This window comes from Balaenoptera acutorostrata, chromosome 20 (genome assembly GCF_949987535.1).
Source record: "Balaenoptera acutorostrata chromosome 20, mBalAcu1.1, whole genome shotgun sequence".
In the NCBI taxonomy this organism is placed as follows: Eukaryota; Metazoa; Chordata; class Mammalia; order Artiodactyla; family Balaenopteridae; genus Balaenoptera; species Balaenoptera acutorostrata.
The window spans coordinates 15,074,810-15,095,838 of record NC_080083.1 but is presented as its reverse complement, the minus strand read 5'-3'; the positions used below and the strand labels follow the sequence as shown (position 1 = coordinate 15,095,838).

The 21,029-nt window shown below is 35.8% G+C and overlaps 1 protein-coding gene across 3 annotated transcripts in view; it reads left to right on the top strand.

Moving 5' to 3' along the window:
* GOSR1 (golgi SNAP receptor complex member 1) overlaps positions 1-19,965 on the top strand; it is a 49,843-nt gene extending 29,878 nt beyond the window's left edge. For 2 of the 3 annotated variants that reach the window (XM_007183834.2, XM_007183832.2), the window contains exons 7-9: positions 7,635-7,664; positions 15,038-15,120; positions 17,981-19,965. In XM_007183834.2, coding sequence (XP_007183896.1) covers positions 7,635-7,664; positions 15,038-15,120; positions 17,981-18,105 — 238 coding nt within the window. In that variant the 3' untranslated portion in view covers positions 18,106-19,965. The other variant, XM_007183833.2, reaches the window with a different exon arrangement.
* Positions 19,966-21,029: the final 1,064 nt, after the last annotated feature.

Below are 21,029 nucleotides of genomic sequence, written 5' to 3'. Positions count from 1 at the left end.
GATTTTTTTTGCTTTGCAAGATGAATTCTCCATGAAATACCTTTTAAAAATCAAATTTTTATGTGGTATATAATAAAAGTCTGGCAAGCATCTCTCTTATTTACAGATGAGGAAACTAGATTCAGAGAGGACAAGATCTCATAACTATTTAATAGTATAGCTCTTACTAAACCCACATTTCCTAACCTATTTCCATATTTGTCCCACATCACACTGCCTTCTCTGTGATTTACTTCTTTAAATCTTTATTTTTTCTTGTATTAGGGAGCCAGCATGGTGTAATGCTAATGAGAATTGAAAGACCAGTGACTTTTCACTTCTCTGAAAAGCAAGTGACTTGGCCTTTCTTTGTTTTTTCCATCTTTAAAATGGGATAGTAGCGGTTCCCTTATGTTAGATGATTTTGAGGAAGAATGACTTAAGATTTAAGGCATTTTACAAAATTAAAAGCACTCTAAAAATCTAAAGAATTTGTGTCATATAACTTTTCAAATATGGGACTGTTGTACAAAGCAAATTACACTTAAACAGGATCAGTTACATTATTTAGTTGGGAATTTGTTTTGTTTTCAATCCATTAACTGTTTAGCAGATATGATTGAGTTATCTGAGATGGCACACATATTTGTATTATAATTGTGCACTTCAGTATAAATACGTCCATGAATGAGTAAAGAATATTCTCAGGTGGAGACCTACGTTTTATCTGCTGACAACTTTTCTTATGTCTTAGGCTATGTTTAGACTTGATTTTTTTGAATTTTTAAATTCACCAGCCTTGTCATTTGGGTGCTCCAATATTGTGGTTGCAGAAATATTTTAGGTAGGCATTTTTAAAACATGAAAAATCGTTTCACTTTTTGTTTCATGATTTTAGTTAAATTTCCCTGAGGTCACATGGCTAGTAAAAGCTGAGATTTAAACCTGCGTCCTCTGTTTGTGTTGTTTCTGCTATACTGCACTGCCTCTCCAAGATGATTTTTACGGTATCTACTTCACAGAGTTGCTGAGCTAATGCATGTAAAAAGGCTTTGTAAACTGTGAGGCATTTCTGTATAAGGCAGAACGTAATGGGGGTTATAAGAGTAAGAAAAGAAAATACTGAAGGAGGAAACCTTTTGTATGCACTGTCAGTTTACCTTTCTTAAATAAAATTTGAAATACTTTTGATGCCAGAATAGTCTTGATGAAATGCATTTCTAATGTATTAACAGACCATGACCATATTTGAAAAATATGAGATATATGATCACCGTAATTTAGTGACCTTTTGATGGAGTGGTTTTCTCCCAAAAGTTTTTGGTATACATAGTTTATGTATATTATTTAATAAATACCATACAAGTCAATTAAATAATGGTCAGATTATAACATCTGTGAATGGAACAATATAGTAGACTCTTGGCATTCAAGATTAACGTTAGCTTTCTTAACTATTTATGAACCCTAAAGTTCACGATATATGATTTTGTTGAAATACAGACTTCAATGTTATGGAGCTGGTGTTGAGGAAGTCACTTAATGAGTACATCTGACCTTTCTGGGCAACATTTACACTTCAGCCTAACTTCCAACTTCACATTTGCTGCTTATTTTTATTTACTTGGTAGCTACTATGAAATGATTTATATACACACATATACTTTGTTTCTTTGTGAAACATTACTCCAAGGAGAAAACACAATTATAAAGGTAAAGGTAAAGTGATCCTAAGAAAGCAGTGCTCTTACATAAGTTTTTGGAAGAAACTATATGTAGTAGTAGTAGTAGCCATAAACTTGGGAATCTGCAAAGATCTTTGAGATATATCCCTTATATGAGGAGTCATTTGTGTAATGGAGTGTTGAGTTTTTAGCCTGTGAGAACCGGTAGCATTTATTTCATTATGTATCTGTCATTCCACTCATGGGGTATTTTAAAATTACATATCAAAGCTCCATTGTTTCAGGTGGTACAGTTGTCTGCCATATTGAAATAGATGACAAAGCAAATTAACATTACTCTGAGCAGCATTTTTTAAATTTTTATATTCATGTGGTAAATGTCTAGTTTAACAAAGCAGAATGTTCTTGTTAGGAGCTTTTATACAGAACTCTTTTTCACTTGGAGCTATAGTGAAATCAAATTCACCTTCAGTTGGTCTGTGGCTTTGTTAAACAGTAAAACTTGAGCTGGAGGTGCTCTGCAATAGTGAGGAATTTTCTCTGCCCAGATGTGTTTGTATAATATAACATTTATATCCTCCTTGTCCTCTGTGGAAATTTATAAGGATTATTTCAGTGTTAACTCTGATTGATATTTTATTGATCCAACAAGTGTCTCATTTACTTACTTATTCATTCATTTATCAAGCATTTAATGAATGTCTTCTGTGTGCTAGATACTGTACTAGACTCTAGGGAATTTAAGATAAATTAGACTCAGTCTCTACCCTTTGGGAACTCATTCTAGTTAGAGAAATAATAAACATATAATTAGGATATCCTGTGAAATATTATATTTTTAAAAGTATCTCATATACTTTAAAAAATATTATTTTTCTTTAAAGATTTTTTTTGATGTGGACTATTTTTAAAGTCTTTATTGAATTTGTTAAAATACTGCTTCTGTCTTATGTTTTGGTTTTTTGGCCACGAGGCCTGTGGGATCTTAGCTCCCTGACCAGGGATCAAACCCACACCCCCTGCATTGGAAGGTGAAGTCTTAACCACTGGACCGCCAGGGAAGTCCCCAGAATATTATATTTTTTAAAATATATGAGATAACATATGTGAAAAACTTCGTAAGCTTTACAAATTTAAAATATTTTTCCTCCAGTGCATAGTATGATGTCTGATATATCTTAAATGCTTGTTATAATCTTGAAGGAATTGATGAAGAGCAAGGAGCTATGAAAACACATTATAGTATAAAGAAGTATTAGTTCTGCCCGATGTATAGATAGAATGGGAAAGGCTTCCCAAAGGATATGACTTCTGAACTGGACTTTGAAATGAAAGCAATTTATGTTGAAAATCAGGAAAGGGGATGCAGAAAAAGAGAGACTATGAGGCATGAAAGTGCCTTGATCTACATCAGCCATGTATCTGTAGGCTTATACAGTTTACACAATACTTTTGTTTACACTATCGCTTTTGAGCCTTATGACAACTCCATGAGCTGAGTTCATATATTCAAGTGCTTGAGCCTTGACTAATAAAACTCAGGTTGTAGGGTGTAAGAGAAAGCAACTAGCCATTTTATTCTTTATAGTTTCATGAATGTCATGATTGCTGATACTATTGAATTTCTGTGATTATGTTTATGAGAGAATTGTTTTCTGAGTTATAAGTATGTGAGAGAGAAAAACATATACATACAATGAAAAGTATATTTCCATTTTTATTTACATAAGCAGATTAGTTTATATTGATATACAAGTTAATTTTTTAGAGGTTTCAGAAACAAATTAGAAAATGCTTCCTTAATATTTCATATTCTTTATAATTCAGGTAGGTTTTTAGGATTTCAATCCTTATATACCATTTATCTGAAGAACAACAAATGGAAACTGTGATTCCTCACATTTTCTCTTAGGCTTTTTGTTTCTGCTGTAGTTAAACAAGTTTGTTGACATTAAAAAAAATATTTTTTTTGCACAAAAATGTTTATTAAAATACTTTCAGGGGGAAAAAGAGAAACAAAAACTGTCTCCCCATTTAAACTTGACTTCCTATTGTATATTGTTTGTAATCAAGACAGTGTGGTATTGGTGAAAGAACAGACAGATAGATCAGTGAAACAGAATAGAGAGCCCAGAAATAGACACACAAATATAGTCAAATGATCTTTGACAGAAGAGCAAAGGCAAGTCTGTGGAGGAAGGATAGTCTTTTGAACAAGTGGTGTTAGAACAACTGGGCATCCACATGCAAAAAAATGAATATAGACACTGACCTTATATCTTTCCCCAAAATAACTCAAAACAGATCATAGACCTAAATATAAAATACAAAACTTATAGAAGTTTTATAACATAGGAGAAAATCTAGGTAACATTGGGCTTGGCAGTTAGTTTTTAGATACAATGCCAAAAACACCATCCATGAAAGAAAAAGTTGATAAGATCGACTTCATTAAAATGAAAAACCTCTGCTCTTCCAAAGACACTATCAAGAGAATGAAAAGACAGCTACAGACTGGAAAAAAATATTTGCAAAACACATATCTGAGAAAGGACTATTATCCAAAATATACAAAGAACTCTTAAAACTCAACAGTTAAAAAGTGGGCAGAAGGTCTGACAGACACTTCATCTGAGAAGGTATGCAGCTGGCAAAGAACCATATTAAAAGTGCTCAACATCATATGTCATTAGGGAATTGCAAATTAAAACAACTGGATACCACCATGTACCTATTAGAATGGCTAAAATCCAAAACATTGACACCACCAAATGCTAGCAAGGATGTGGAGCAACAGGAATTCTCATTGCTGGTGGGAATATAAAGTGATACAGCCACTTTGGAAGCCAGTTTGGCAGTTTTTCTTAAAAAGCTAAATAGTCTTACCACATGATCTAGCAGTCACAGTCCTAGGTATTTACCTAAACGAATTGAAAATATGTCTAAATAAAAACCTGCACATGAATGTTTATAGCAGCTTTACTCATAATTGGCAGAAGTTGGAAGCAACCAAGATGTCCTTCAATAAGTGAATGGATAAGCAACCTATAGGTACATCCATTCAATGGAATATTATTCAGTGATACAAGAAACAAGCTATCAAGCCCCCAAAAGATATGGAGGAACCTTAAATGTATAAAAGAAGCCAGTCTGGAAAGACTTCATACTGTATAATTCCAACTACATGACATTCAGGAAAGGTCAGAACTGTAGACAGTAGAAAGATCAGCTGTTGTCAGGGGTTCAGGGGGGAAGAGGAGGAAGAATGAATAAGTGGAGAATAGGGGATATTTAGGGCTGTGAAACTATTTTGTATGATACTGTAATGGTGGATATATGACATTATGCATTTGTAAAACCCATAGACCTGTACAGCTGCAAAGAGTAAACCCTAATATAAACTATGAACTTTAGTTAATAATGTATCAATATTGGTTCATCAGTTGTAACCCATGTACCACACTAAAGATGTTAATAATAGGTGGGGGAAAATGGGTATATGCGCTCCCTGTACTTCTTGCTGAATATTTCTGCAAACCTAAAACTGTTCTAAAAAGTCTACTGATGTTTTTAAAATAGAAAATGTGACTTTCTGATTTCACTGTTAATAATTTAGCTTTTATCTTTCTCTTTTTTCTCTCCCTGACTGAACTGGGCAGAGTCTGTCAGGTGCTTAACTTTTTTGTCTCTAGGTAACTTCATGGGATTATAAAACAAAATTTGTCTGCTAAATAAACCATGAAAAAAGCAAGTAGAGATACTCCTTGGTCTACCCAGACAAGAAACAAATATGCCACAATATCAGTGTTAATGGAAGAGTGGTTACAAATGATTTCTACATTCATCTTTGTTTTTCGGTATTTTCCAAATGTTATCTGTAAAATAACACTTTGTTAGCGCTTAAACAGCTTTTTGTATCCTACTGCAGCTTAACTGTATTGTTAACATGTCTTAGAAGATATTATATAGAAATAAGTAAGACACAGGTCTCTCTGGTTAACTGTAAGTGAAAGACTGCATCACCACAGTGCTTGATGTAAATTATCTCATTGGTTGGTGACAACCTCATCAGATTTTTTTGCAGTTTGCAAAGGGATCAGTTTTAAAATTTTATTTGTTATGCACTTGCTTGTTTATTTTCTTACTTGCTTACTTGTTTATTATTTACTTATTCACCTACTCTTTTAAAAGAATATTCTAATTAGTTGTTACCTAAGTGGTTTTCCCAAGTTCTTAGATTTTGTTGGTTAAAACTACTTTAAAATATGTGCTTGAAATTTGTGTCATTTGCTGTTTGTGTATTTAGGGAAATGAGTTATTTTTTAAACAGAGAATTATTATCTAAATGTGGCTTTAGTGATTCCTTGGTACAATAATTGGTGATGAAATTTAGCTCATTGTTTTCAGCTAGTTTAAATTGGTCTGGAAAGAAACAGAAACTTGTTGCTTAATATAGACTCTAGATGACTCTTTGGAATGCCTCTGGGCTGTTATGAAGTGCTTGTTTAAGAAGGATGATTCCACTTGATTATATATTATATACCGCAAAGGAAAGTAATTTTAAATTCAGTTTTTACTGGATTGTGCTGTCTTTATGGAGCCACCTTGTTGCTGGATTGTATCCACACTATCCGGATGCTTTTAATGAATGGAGTTTATTCAGCTAATAGGTGATACAGTCAGCATTCAGAAAGCCACATAGTCTGGCTCTTAATCCCTCCACCGTCTTTGTAATTTTTGAAATTCTTAATCATAGCATTTACATAAGATATTTATGACATTTTTAAAGTTCATCTTTGTTCCCTGATTCATGCAGTAACTTAGATTTCCTGGTCCACTACTTTATAATAAAACCTCAATTTATTAATTTATAGAATGAACTTAGAAATCCTTTTGGAAAGAGGTAGTTGGAAAAAATATGCAAGTATTTGAGTCCCTACTGTGTTCCATGCACTGTACCAAATGGATACAGATGTCTGGGAGTTTGTTTTCCTACTTTCTGCTATAAAGCTGCCCCTTTACCAAATTTAGCTACCTGTAAATTCCTCCCTAAAATGGATTTTTGGTGGGTTTCCTTTTTTCCAGTGTGTGATGCATAAAGGCAAATATTTTACAGATCAAAGGTGCATTGGTGTCTTTATTCAGGTTCCTTTTTTTTTTTTTTAAACAAGTGAGGGGTCATTTATTTATTTTTGGCCGCATTGGGTCATTGTTGCTGTGCACGGGCTTTCTCTAGTTGCAGCAAGCGGGGGCTACTCTTCTTTGCGGTGCGCAGGCTTCTCATTGTGGTGGCTTCTCTTGTTGCGGAGCACGGGCTCTAGGTGCGCGGGCTTCAGTAGTTGTGGCACACGGGCTCAGTAGTTGTGGCGCACGGGCTTAGTTGCTCCGCGGCATGTGAGATCTTCCTGGACCAGGGATCGAACCCATGTCCCCTGCATTGACAGGCGGATTCTTAACCACTGCGCCACAGGGAAGTCCCTATTCAGATTCTTGAATTCTAAAGTGTGGCAAGCTGAGATTTGATTTTGTTTTTCAAAAAAGGAAGAAACTTTAAGATATAAATAATTACTACTTATAGGCATTAGAACTATATTTGCCTATCCTGTCTCAACAAGTTGGTTGTAATTCTTAAGTTTTGAATAGACAATGGTGACAACTTGGAGCTATCTAAACTAAAGAAGAAGTTCTATTTATTTGTGCTGTCATTAAAACTGTTCTGACTTTAATAATCAAGTATCTCTGTGGAAGAAATAGATTTAAGCCAACAAATAAAAGTAAGGTGAAAACTGTATATGTGGATTAATTAATTTCAGAGTCCAGAATTTTCTCCAGACGCTTTCAGAAGTCTGGGTGCTCTTTTTACATAAATGGTTGGAAAAGTAATCTATCTGTAAAATGTAGAAAAATTAAGTGCAAGTTTTAAATGTGCGTTTAATAATTCCAGAATTCGAATTTTCTTTTTATTTGCAGCTCAGATCGTCTAATAGAAGAGACAATAAGGTAGGAAAAATGTTTTGTTTTTGTTTGTTTGCATATAAATGAACAGATAAAGTTAATTCTATAACTAGAGTTAAAGTCAGTTCATCCTCCTTAAAGATGAGAATTTCATTACATGGTAATGTATTTTTACTGTGACTTTCCTTTGTAAGATACATTTGAAGCCTAAAACATTTGTTTCCAGAATTAGTAGAATTGAGCTGTTTTACCTAGGTTAATTTTTCTGATTAATTCATACTCAGTATTTTCAGCCTCTGTCTTTTTATTCTTACTTTTTAATGAAAACAGTCTTGAACATGTGATTTGTTAAATGTCTTATGTATACCATTTTTGTAGACTTGGTTTCTGTTACAGCAGTTATAGAAAATCTGTAGTAATTAGTATTATCTGTAATAACATTAGTTTCTTGCTTAAGGTATGGGAAATATGTTGGTTTGAACTGCTTAATTCTCTAGGATTGGTGAATTTTTAAGTACCTATTTTAAGACAGTAAAAAAGTAAGTTAACTAGGAACGGTCTCCGTTCTTTAAAATTCAGCAATGTCTACAGCACTGTTTTTCAGGAAAGGTAGAACGAAGTACATGGGAAAAACAACAAACATTTGTATTTTTACCATAGGCTTTGGTATTGTGTTCAAGTGTTTTACATGCTGTATGTTATTTAATCTCAATAACTCATGAGATAGGCACTGATCACTAGATACTATCTCCAAAACAAAAAAGAAGTTAAGGTAAGTAATTTGCCCATGGTCACATGACTAACAAATAGTATTGAGGATTCAAATCCTCAAATCTGAGTCTCTAACTGTAGAATAAGAGCTCTATGTAAACCACTACTATATTTACTACCTTATAGAAAGAGGACAAGCTTTGGAGTGTTATTTGGTTTGAAACCTGGCTGTGCTACTTAATTAGATCTCTGTCTTGGATAAGTTTCTTGGAATCTTCATTTTCTTATGTGTTTAAAAACATGGGATTTATGATAATACCTACTCTAGAAGATTGTTTTGAAAATTAAAGATAATATGAGTAAAATGCCTAATACAATGCCTGGCTGATACTAGGTAATTTGAAAATGGCAGCTGTATTATTTATACTTTTTTTTTTAACTTTTTATTTTGATTTCATTTCGGATTTCAGAAAAGTTCCAATGGTACAAAGAATTTCCTTATACCTTTTACCTAGATTCCCAAAATGTTATCATTTTGCCACATTTGCTTTTTTGCAATTTTTTTTCTGAACTACTTGAAAATAAGTTGCAGACATGTTGCCTCTTTACCTCTAAATATTTCAGTGTTCATATCCTAAATATTTATGTTGAAATGGACTCATGGATTCTCATTTTATTAAATGGATCCTATCATTATTTAATAATCTTAATAAATTATCTTTTATAATAATACGCAGTTATCACATCTTGGAATTTTGTTTGAATTGCATGCACTGGGTCTTCCATCTGACCAACGTTTTCACAAAATTGCCTAATTATCAACTGAAATATCTCCCTTGTGACTCCTTTCCTTTCATCAGCACATAAAGTTGGGTCACATTTTGCAAAGGATTCTTTACTTAAGGTTTCCTTATAACCCTTTTTCTTTTTTTTCTTCCTTTTATTTCTTCCTTTATACCTTATCTTCTAGCACCAGGCTGCCTTAAGCTTTTCGATTCCAAGCTGGCCTTTTTAAGGGCAGGTGATATGAGTATAAAAATTTGGAGTACCTCATAGGATAGGAACATTTGAGAACTATCAAGTCACTGATATAATTATTTTGCTAGTTAAAAAGCAAAAAACCATGTGATTAAAAGACCTTTTATTTCACTATTTCACTTTGTTTCAAAATATGATAGGTGTCACAAGTGAAATTTTATTGTGTATAAAACTAGTTATGATTACTTATGGATAATATAAAATTTGTGTCAAATAATTATTTTTACCTATTCTACATGTAAAATTTTACCTTTTCCTTTTAGAGCTGTATTTTTAGAATATGTACACAACTGAATATAAGCTGACACCAGTTTATTGAAAAGAACGAATATTTTTAATATTTGTAAATGTATTCTTAAGCTTTAAATGTATAACTAGTATTGGCTGTTGTTGAAAAAATAAGTGTCTGAGTTTAGTTCACAGAACAGGTGAGAATGTTGAAGTTCCAGTAAACACATCAATAATTTATCATTTTAAAATCATTATACATTATTTGGAGCTTATGTTTTGCCTCTGCATATTTGACCCTTGAAATAACAACAGCCTAGATTCACTCAGCTTGACTCCAGATGATGGAATAAGATGGGAAAGTAAGTCTCGATATACTTTGTGTGGTACTGGAAATCATGCATATTCAACAAGATAATAACATAATGTATGATGATAATATCCATTCTCCAAGGAACACAAAGTGCTTTGCAGAAATTATTTTTTAATTTTCCCTATCTACTTCTGAGTCACAGTGCATAGGAGATGGTGATAGTCCCAGTTTAAGAAAACAGAGGCATATATGATTCAGAGATTGGCCTCAGATATCTCAGCCCAGGTTTGAATTGTAACTTTTTACAAGGCCATAATACCTATTTAAAAATACCTGGTAAAGTAAATCTATTATAAAACAACCACATTTTAAATGTATCATATTCTATCATAGATATACACTTAGCCTGAAAAATTATGTATAAGAACTAATGGTGCAAAGGATGTTGTTAGTTTGACTCTTATTCTTGTGATCTTTTTACTTTGTGGATCTAAAATTCAATGTGTTATAAAGTTGACATTGCCCACCTCTTTCTGCTCTAATCTTGACTGGTTTTGCTCTAGACCTGGTGCATTCACTGTACTGGTCCTGGGCTGTCCTTTCACCATTATCCTAAAATGACTTCCTTTACTGGATCACTTATTTCTAAAAAAAAAAAGTCTTCGACTTTCTTAGTTTATTCCCTCATTACGTTGGACCATGTTCTTTAGTAGCTTCCTCAGAAAGAATAGGAGGTAAAATTTTTGGACTTCACACGTCGAAAAAAGTCTTTATTCTACCTGTATTCTTGATTCATTGTTTAGCTAAGATATAGAATTCTAGGTTGAAAATAATTTTGAAATTTTTGAAAGCATTGTTTCCAGTGCTGCTTTTTAAGTCCAATGCCAATTAAAATTTCTGGTCCTTTGTATTTGATAAGCATTTTTTTTCCTCTGGAAGCTTTTAAGATCATCCCTTTTCCCTTATGTTTTTGTTTGTTTTTAATCTCACCATATGAGCTTGATATGCATCTTTTTTAGTCCATTGAACTAGGCATTTGGTGGGCTCTTACAGTCTGGAAACTTATCTTCAGATCTGAGAAATTTTCTTATGTTTATCGTTGTCTTCCCTCCTTCTTCTTGATCCTTTTTTTTTTTTTAATATACACTTTATATTTGTCAAATATACCTAAATAAAACGGGAAAAAAAAGAATTCACCTAAAACACAGCCACTAGATTGGTTAATAATTATGTATTCCATATTTTTCTCTATGTCTCTCTTCATAGCTGTTTAAAAATAATAAAAAATATGAACATATTCATAGATACAGGCAGACACATGTGTAGTTGGGCATTTAGAAAAAGTGGAATGATATTAACCATAGCAGGTTAGTATGTGCAGTCACCTAACTTGTCCATGACTTCAATCAGTAAGTTGTGAGAGGGCCATATGGGTAAGTGTTAATCCCTGTAAAGGGAAGGGTGGTTGCTTGTAGAACACTGGTTATGGACACTGGAAATGGGGTTCCTATTCTTGACCAAGGATAACCTTGGGCCGTGGAAGTCCATAATGGTCTAGGGAGCTGCCCTACTGTAACCAACTCCCGAATGGTAGAACCACAACATGCATTTTTCCTAGTTCCTTTTTATTTTTGTAAGGCCGCGCCATGCGGCATGTGGGATCTTAGCTCCCTAACAAGGGACCGAACCTGCGCCTCCTGCAGTGGCAGTGTGGAGTCTTAACCACTGGCCCGCCAGGGAAGTGTCCCCCCTTTTTTTTTAACATATTTTTTTATTGAAGTATAGTTGCTATACAATACTATATAAGATATGCATGTACAATATAGTGATTCACAATTTTTAAAGGTTTTACTCCATTTATTAGTTATTATAAGATATTGGCTATATTCCCTGTGTTGGGCAATATATCCTTGTAGCTTATTTTATACCTAATAGTTTGTACCTCTTACTTCCCTGCCTTTTCTTGATCCTTTCTACCTTTTCTCTGTCTTGCTTTTTTTTTTTTTCCTACTTTCTGGAAAGTTTACTCAATTTTTCCTTCTAACGCTTCTGTTACGTTTTTATTTCCATTCTCCTTTTTGTAATTTACACGAGCTCTCTAAAGGGATAGAGCCACACACACACACGTTTATGTTTGTATGTTTCATGGATGTGATATTTTATCTCTCGGAGGGCATTAAATATAATTTGATTTTAGAGTTTCATGAGCCTCCTTTATTGCCTCTGTTTCCTCAGAATCACTCTTCTGTTTGCTGGTTGATTTGTTTGGATCTCTGCCTTTTATGTTAGAGGCTCTCCTCAAATGTCTGGTGAACCTTGGCTCTTTGTTCATATTTAAGGGTGAGGCTCCAAATCTAGTGATTGGATGCTCATTCTGTGTGCGTGGGTGGTAGGATTTGTTGAGTGGGAGCCTTCACCGTGGGTGATCGGGAAGGGGCCTGACTGTTTTATTGGGGGCTTTAAAATCTCAGTATCTGTAGGTCTCTTCTTGGTTGGATTTTCTGCTGAACTGAGGTCAGTCACCTGCCTGCATGGTTTGGAGCAGGTAATTTAGGGGTCTGACAACCCCTTTTACAAATTTCCACAAATTTTCATTCCGTCTTCCGATATACCTGATCCCTTCAATTCTTTAGATTTTCTAGGATCTGGGAAAACCTTTATAAATCATTACTTGACTCATAGTGATACTGAGGTGAATAACAGTAGGGGATTTGGTGCTAGTAATGTTATTAACATTTCTTAATCACTCAGGTGGAGTTCCTCTAATTTTCTTTTTGATTTTCTTTATTAGATGTTTATGTATTATAAAAGTACAGTGTTCTTACTATGACAATTTAAATAATTCTAAAATGTATACAGAAAAAGTTTGTCTCCTGGTGGTGCCCCTCCATTCCTACCCCCTGAAGTAACTTGTATTAACTGACAGTTATGTATCTAATACCTTTCTCACTGTCATACAAACATACACAAAGATGTTTTGAGTGTTCCTTAAAATAAAAAAGGACTAATACTATACACATTCTGTGGCTCACTTAAATCATTCAGTATATCATAAACATCCCTCCAGGTTAATGGAAATAATTCTGACTCATTCTTTTAATAAGCAAATATTATTTTCATAGTACAGGTATACCATAATCTACTAAACCATTCCAATGTTGTTACCAGGTTTTGGGGGGAGGGGGTAGTGGTGGGGAGTATTTTTTCATTTCTTTCACTATTCCAAACAATGCTTATCCTTGTATATATCTCCCTACACACTTTTGTTTCTTCTTTGCCTTCTCAGATCTTGAAATTCCAGTTTTGATTCATTTGTCATTTGCTCCAAGTACTCCCTCTAGCATTTTCCTCCAGTAGCATACCTGGTCTTGGCCTGTCCAAAAATGTGTTCAGTTAGCCCTCTGGTAGGTCAGGCTATTAGAGACCCTAAAGCAGGTACATACAGGTGGCAGTAGATGGCCCGGCAGTTTTCCCTCTTAGGGGCTCATTGTCACACCAGCTTGTAGATGTCAGCTGTCTGCTTATAGGTCTCTCTGGCTGTGTGTAGCAGTCCTTTCGCAGCTGTAGGGACTGAGAGCAGTTCAGTTCATCACTGCAGCCCCTGCACATGCAGACCCTTACCTTCCACTGCCTGGGCTTCTCAGAATGCAGTGAAACCTAGGTCTTTGCCCCACGCTTGAAGAAAAATATAGTCTTCCCTGCCATTTGGTTCTTCCCTTGCTTGAGAGAGTGTAGCCCTCCCTGGCTTTCTTCCCTCGAGATCTCAAGAGAACTTGGGACCTCGGATGGACCCTCCCCGGCATGTCTGCCTTTGTCTTGTATTCTTCCATAGAGGAAATTGGGCCAGAGAGACGGTCAAGAATTTGTGCTCTACCATCTTCCCAGGATATCTTCATTTCTGTTGCTTTTCGGTTTTCTTAATGTTTCACGTATTTTCAGAATTACTGAAGAACTTCCTGTTTCCTACTGCTTTTTATAATGTCAGTATCTAAAACGCTCCCCTGTGTGTTACATATCAAAATGTATACTGACCCTGCCCTCTAGGATACTAATGTCCAAGAAGATAAGACTATTGAAAGTTAATAATCCTGGCAGTGATAGCAAAAAGATATTAACTGAGATTTCTTTAAAAAGCACATCAAAGTAGTTACATGAAAGAAACTGTACTCTACAAAGTGAAAAAGTGACTTCCCTTCTTTGTCATTTGCTTAATGAATCTGTGACCTTTGTCACCTGGCTTGGAAACCAGCTTAATGTTGCATGTGTGTCCTAAAATCTACTTGGTTGGTTCTCAAATAGAGTTTTGGAACATAATTTTTTTAAATAAATTTATTTATTTTATTTATTTATTTTTTGGCTGAGTTGGGTCTTCGTTGCTGCGCGTGGGCTTTCTCTAGTTGCGGTGAGCGGGGGCTACTCTTTGTTGCGGTGCGTGGGCTTCTCATTGCGGTGGCTTCTCTTGTTGCGGATCACGGGCTCTAGGCGTGCGGGCTTCCGTAGTTGCGGCACGCAAGCTCAGTAGTTGTGGCTCGCGGGCTTAGTTGCTCTGCGGCATGTGGGATCTTCCCGGACCAGGGATCGAACCTGTGTCCTCTGCATTGGCAGGCAGATTCTCAACCACTGCACCACCAGGGAAGCCCTGGAACATAATCTTTCCATAAGTTAAGGGCTGGTTATATATAAATATTTTGTGATATATTGCACCTTTGGTTCTATTTTTATAATTGTAATTCCCTACTTCCCTCTCAAGGGTTTTTCCTGATTAAGGATATTTTAGTACCTGGACCCTTTTAAAACCATTTTAAGAAGCTTTTGTAATGTGTGATTTGCCAGTTGTCTTATTTCATATGTTACTTTGAAGAAAAAAAAACAACCCACAGGAAACAGTCCACTGCCTTGTCCAAAAAAATATCAGAAGATAGCATTGGGGATGAAGTGGTCATTCAGAAAAAGGACAATGGGAAGATGACTTGGGAGGTGATTTTTTTTTTTTTCCATGTTCCTGCCCAGTGCTTTTCAAAGGTGATGTGCTCACCTTAGTTTTCTGTTCACTTTTAAGGGTATGATGGATGCATGCAGGATCATCTGAAACATCAGTTTAATGAGCTTCTCTCTTCCTCCCTTGCAGCATTGCTATGGCAACAAAAGAAAATATGACTTCACAGAGAGGAATGTTGAAGTCAATTCAGAGCAAAATGAACACTTTGGCTAGTATCCTTTTTGAAAGCTTGAAATCTGGGGTTTTTTTTGGGGAAAAGAATCTGTGTATGTGCTTCACCACTCTCCCCCTCTTCTGGACAGGTTGCCATCATCAGTAACAGGAGAGGCCATCAGTAATTCTGTATTATGATATGCCCTGCATTCCTGAAAGATCATACTGTTTAATGCCATATCTGAAAGATTGCACACCAGAGGGTTAATACTAGTAGATCTAGAAAAAAATTATGTGAATTTTCAAATTCACAGAATTATTTTATATTTTAAAAGCTCTTGAATCCATGTTAGAACTCCACAGTGTACACAATTTTTACCTAAACGTCATAAATTATGTGCTTTTTCTTCTTTCTTTTTTCAGTTTGGAGAATAAGTCAGTGGCACATGCTTAGAAAGGGAGGGAAGTAGACAGCCATACATGTAAATAAGTTGTCACTGCTGATGGCGTAGTTTCATTTTGCACAAGCTAAACTCTAGGATAGATTTGCTGCTTGTTTATTGTGACCTCTGCCTTTTTAATTCTTCAGTTTCCCAATTTAAAGTAGTATTACTGATACTTCTGAGAAACCCAGCAGGGAAACTGATATGCCTGCTAAGCTAAAACATTTTGTTTACTCTGAGAAGTCAAGCCTTTTAGAGAAAAAAGTTTCCTCCCCCAATTACTAAGGGGGAAAGGACCTTTAACTTTCAAAAGTTGAGTATCTTCTGGTCCTAGATAATTTAAGGTCACTTTTAGTTTGATACCTTATTTGCCTAAGGAAAGGAATATCCTGAAGCCTGTTGGTATTTTCCAGTTTTTGGTGAATTTTGTTCTTGCTTTGTCACCCTAAGTATAAAACCACACCTCCGAAATCATTTATATTTTATATAGGGCTCTACAGTTAACAGAGTACTGTTATATACATTATCTCATTTTATCAGTACCATAAATTAGAATCATTCACAAAATTATGTTTAAAAAAATCAAATAAAATGGGTGTGAGTTAGTCAGGACTCCATAGAGAGATAGTAATAGAAACCTAATTCATACTGACTTAAGGAGGAAAAGGAGGGAATTAATTTGTTCATATATCTGTAAAATTCAGGGGTAGAATTTGGCTTAAGGTATGGCTGGATGCAGGGGCTCAGATTTTATTGTCAAGAATCTGCCTTTCCTCTCTGTTCCCCTACTCCGTCTCTTATTTCTGTTTTCTTGTGTGTTGGCCTCATTCTCAGGCAGATTTCTCCTCGTGCTGATAGAGAGGGCTACAAGAGTCACCTCCTACCAGTTCAAAAATTCTCATGGAAAAAGGGCGTATTTTCTGACAGCTCTGGCACATGTCCCAAGAGGACTGTGGTTGCCCTAGCTTGAGTTACCTCAAGCTATTCCTAACCCAGCCATTTGCCCAAGGGGAGGGAATATTCTCTCTGGCCAGTCGTGAGTGTGTACGTTCACCTGATGGCAGAGGACAAGGTCAGCCCCACCCTGTTACATGAACTGAATTAGATTATTATAGAAGGAAGGCGGTGGTTCCCCTAAAGGTAATAAACTAGATAGAAATATGTCCACTATAGACAGGGTTTCCTAATGTCAAAAGTTTTCTTACTTTCCCTCACGGGATTGTTGACCCTTCTTTTGCCAAGCAAGAAAAGATGAAGCATTTGCTTTAAATGAGATTTGTACCTTACACTGTATAAGTTTTTGCACATTACTTCATGCTTTCTGTTCTGCATTTTAAAAATTGTTTCTGCAAATTGTCCCCTTTTTTTCATTAATTAGTTTGAAAAACACATTAATGCCTACAGTGTGTAAAGTTCTCTTCAGTAGGCACAGGAAAATTCAAGATTAGAATACTGCATACAGTATGTAGAGTATATAAATACACAATACAGTCCCTGCTGAGAGTCATTTATTTACAGGAAAATGCAGTGAGGATTCACCGGGAGTAGGGATCATTCCAGCTCTCTAATAACCTAGGTGATTTTGTTGTTGCTTTTCTTGACCTTGATACAGTACCTCTATTAACAAAGAGGATGCACCTGCAGGTGTGTAGTCAGCAACCAGTGCTAGAAATGCAAAACAATGTAGGATGCAGAAGCATGTGCTTTGATTACAACATACCAACAAGTAAGATATGAAGATACTTTACAATACTAAGTAAAATACAGTTGTGACTGCTATAAAACTCCTAAAATTGAAAATTTCCTATATTTCCTTTTTTATGTTCCCCAAATAGGACAGCCAGAGCAGTTTAACCCACTTTCTTACGGTATCCTGCCTACTGCTGCAAAGTAAATTTAAAATTTTAAATAATTAACCAGTGCTTGACCATAGAGACACTTAGAGTTTGTTCCCACCAGTTACCTGAATCCAAGGGGGCTTACACCGTGGGGAGATCACATACTCCTCAAAACCTTTCCGGCAAAACTTCCCAGTCTCCTGAGAAAAGGGGTTTAAGAAAGAGAGAGAAAGAGAAGAAAAAAAAGGAAAGACAGGAACCTCAGGATAGTGGTGGTGGTAGCTGGCTGCACCTGTACCTCCGTGCCCTGCAGGGTTCCTCTCTCCCGACCACACGGGCTCCCACCCTGATGGTAATCCCTCAGTACATGGTAGCGGTCATCATTGTTTCTTCTCTCGCTGTTAATTTTTTTCTTTTCATGGTTCTTGTGTACTGCAGTGTACTGGGAGACTTGAATTTGCCCTTGAGCAGTAGGGCATTTGTGTTTGCTGCAGCTCCCTCAGTGTGACTTTCTTCCCCTCTATTTCTTCTCATCATTTATCTTTTCTGGACTCCACTGATCTCTGTTTTTGTGATTCCTGTGAGTTTTCACTAAAGAGGCTTCTTCCAAATATGACCTTAATAAAGATTTCCCAAAGATCGTTTTCCTGCTGTGAACAGCCTTATCCAGAGGGTCAACCTTAGGAAGCGGCGAGACTCACTCATCCTGGGTGGTGTTATTGGTGTCTGTACCATCCTATTGCTGCTGTATGCTTTCCATTGATGAGACATCTCCAGGGACTCTTGACAACCACCACTTTCACACCCTGATCCGGAATAAGAAAAAGTAGGAAGGAGAAGTTGACTGGCCTGATAATTAGCCTGACCGGCAGGATTAATTCAAGACTGATAGTGATGGACTCTGTGACATAGTCAGGTTGAGCTGAAGTCACAGGTTTTCTGTGCTATCTTTTCTAACACACATTTCCTTCTGTTTTTAGTTTAAAAAATATAATAAATGTTTTCAGTTGCTTTTGTCTCCTGAAGAGGTAAGTAAACCCATCAGAAACACAGTTTCCGTGCCTCGGTGAAAGTGTTGAAGGCTGATGACAAGCCCAGTCTTACAGCTGGATTCTTCAGAAAACCAGGTTTCTCTATATCCAAAGACTGCTTTCCTTTCAGCCACCAGATGGGGGTTGTGAATAAAAATAGTTTTTGTCCTTTTATTTTACACTCATGATGAGAAATCACAAGTCATTTCTTGATAATCTGTGCTATAAATTTCTACTCTTTGTCCCCATCTCTTTTGGTATTCAAGAAAAATTACATTTTTCAAAGAATCTTTGAGATGCTCACAGACCACCTTCAACACAGTTGAGGTTGTCTGAAATAGAAGACAAGTACTGCAAAAAAGCTTTTTTCTTTATTTTATTTTTTAATCGTGCACACACTGGGGTTAACTGTATTCCTGGAAAAACATCAAGAATGACAGGCTTTTTTTTTGCTCAGTCACTATTTTTTGTTTTTTGTTAATCTCTTCCATTGGGTTAATATTTACTACTGTAAGAAAACGAAATCTCAGTTCTACCATGACAAAAAGCCAATGTCTGTCATTGCAACTGTTCTTCATCATGTCAGGATTAATACCGGCAACTGAGTGAGGGGAATGCTTGGTTTTCAGTGAGATCTCTTTAACAGGCCACATGTAAAAAGACACTGAGTGAGGGGTCATCATCAGATAATTCCATTTGTAAGCGTTCCACATTTATGAGCAAAAGTTTAAGAACCACTGTCTGATGTACCAGGAATTCTGTGTTCTGTGAAAACCTATTCATTCCAAATCTCTTAAGCTTTTTCAAACATCCAGAGAATGGCTTTATTATTGAAGGTGCATACAACAGAATCTCTCTGTATCTGCGCCTGTCTTCTGTTACCACCCTGGACAGTGACAAAATTTTAAACCACCCACCAGAATTCTTTTCAAGTTTAACCATTTCTCAGTTTCTGTAAATCTATTACTTCTCTAACTGAACTACTACAAATAGGCCGAAGACTTCCAACAGCTGTATTCCTCACCAAGAAAGAAGGCTACTCTTCACCTTTGGAATTTACTATGGTATTTATAGTATTGGCTTAAGACCGTGCTGTGGGGAATAAAAGGATATTAGCATGTAGTTCTTAACTACGTCACAGAGTGTTGATGGTGATATTCAGATGAATTTGATTACAGGCTGATGGGTAGACTAACCTCTGGTCTGGTGCAGAAACCGAGAGGTTTTTCATTCTGGTGTCAAAGTTTTATTATGTTCTGGGTATGAAGAGTGTTTGATACATTTTTTTTAACTATGGGGTTTATTTTTCTAAATATGGGTTGATTGATCAATCAGTTGATTGGGGATGCCCTTAAAAGAAAGTTTAAGTTTTCCCAGTGTGGACCTTAAAAGATCAGAGAAATAAGTTCATTTATTAAATTCTCTGTTGGGAGAACAAAACTTCTCTCCCCTGACACTTTATTATCTTTGATTTTTCAAAGGGTCTTGATCGGTGGTTGTGCCTCAGCTAGAATTTATGGGACTTTGGTTGCTGTATAGTCAGCATTTAGAAAATCTGAAGTATCATAAATAAAGTTATTTATTTAATTATACTACCAGTCTTTTTTACTGGTCTGACTGTTTGGTGTGTTCATTAACGGGTGATGGTGTGAGACTAAAACTAGGACCCAAGCTAATCTAGCTTTTGCTGCAGCTGAGCAAACAAACACTTTTGATGGCTGGTAAGCCTTTCCATTAGGGTTGCGCTTAAATGAAGTAATAGAATTATGTTGATTATTTTCTTTATGAAAATAAAGAAACTAGTTCTTCTGAGGAAGTTGAAAAAGCATGGTGTAGATGTTGGTGTCAGGTAGGTCTGACTAACCTCCCAGTGCTGTAGCCCATAGTGAGGTAACCCAGGGCCAAACGTAGAGCGCTAGGGCTGTGCTCCTCCATCCTTTATGGTTCCTTCTTTTGCAGGAGGCCCTAGAGCAAGGATAGAAATGTGCCATTTACAAGTAGAGGCTTATTTTGGATCCCGTGATAGCTGATTTGAACTCTTTCACTTTCATGCCATTTAGCCTTTTTTTTTAAGCATCTTGGTTTTCTTAACTTTTTTGCTGTCCTTACAAACCAGTTACTAGGCTCAGGGGCCAACAGTAAATTGCTTATTAGAGCCAGTCAGAGCCGGGTCCAAGGAATTTTCTATTCCTTGTCCCAAATGTTACCTCTTAGAGGAAGTTATTCTCTCTCAGCCATTGTCTTATATGATGGATCTTTCCTTTTGGGATCTTTTTTTTTTTTTTTTTTTTTTTTTGGGATCTTTTTAATAACCACTCAAAACTTTCCATTTCACTTTAAAAGTATGAAAAACCATGGCAACAAAAAGGGCAGAAAATTCCAAAAGGTATACTTCTGAGAGTTTGTTTTACTGTGCGCTGATAACTTTAGTTTGAAATGCTTAATGAATCTATTACTCAAGTTCAAGCCCAGATATTCAAGTGCTTCAGTTGATATCTCCTGGCTATTTCTATATTCTTCTTACTGTTATTATTAACGATGCTGAAGGAGTCCCTGTAATTTGCAACATTGCTCACCCATATTTTTCTAATGTTAGAAAAATATGGGCTTTTCTTCTCCATTATTCCTTTCTCCTGCTTACCAAAATTCACTTTTA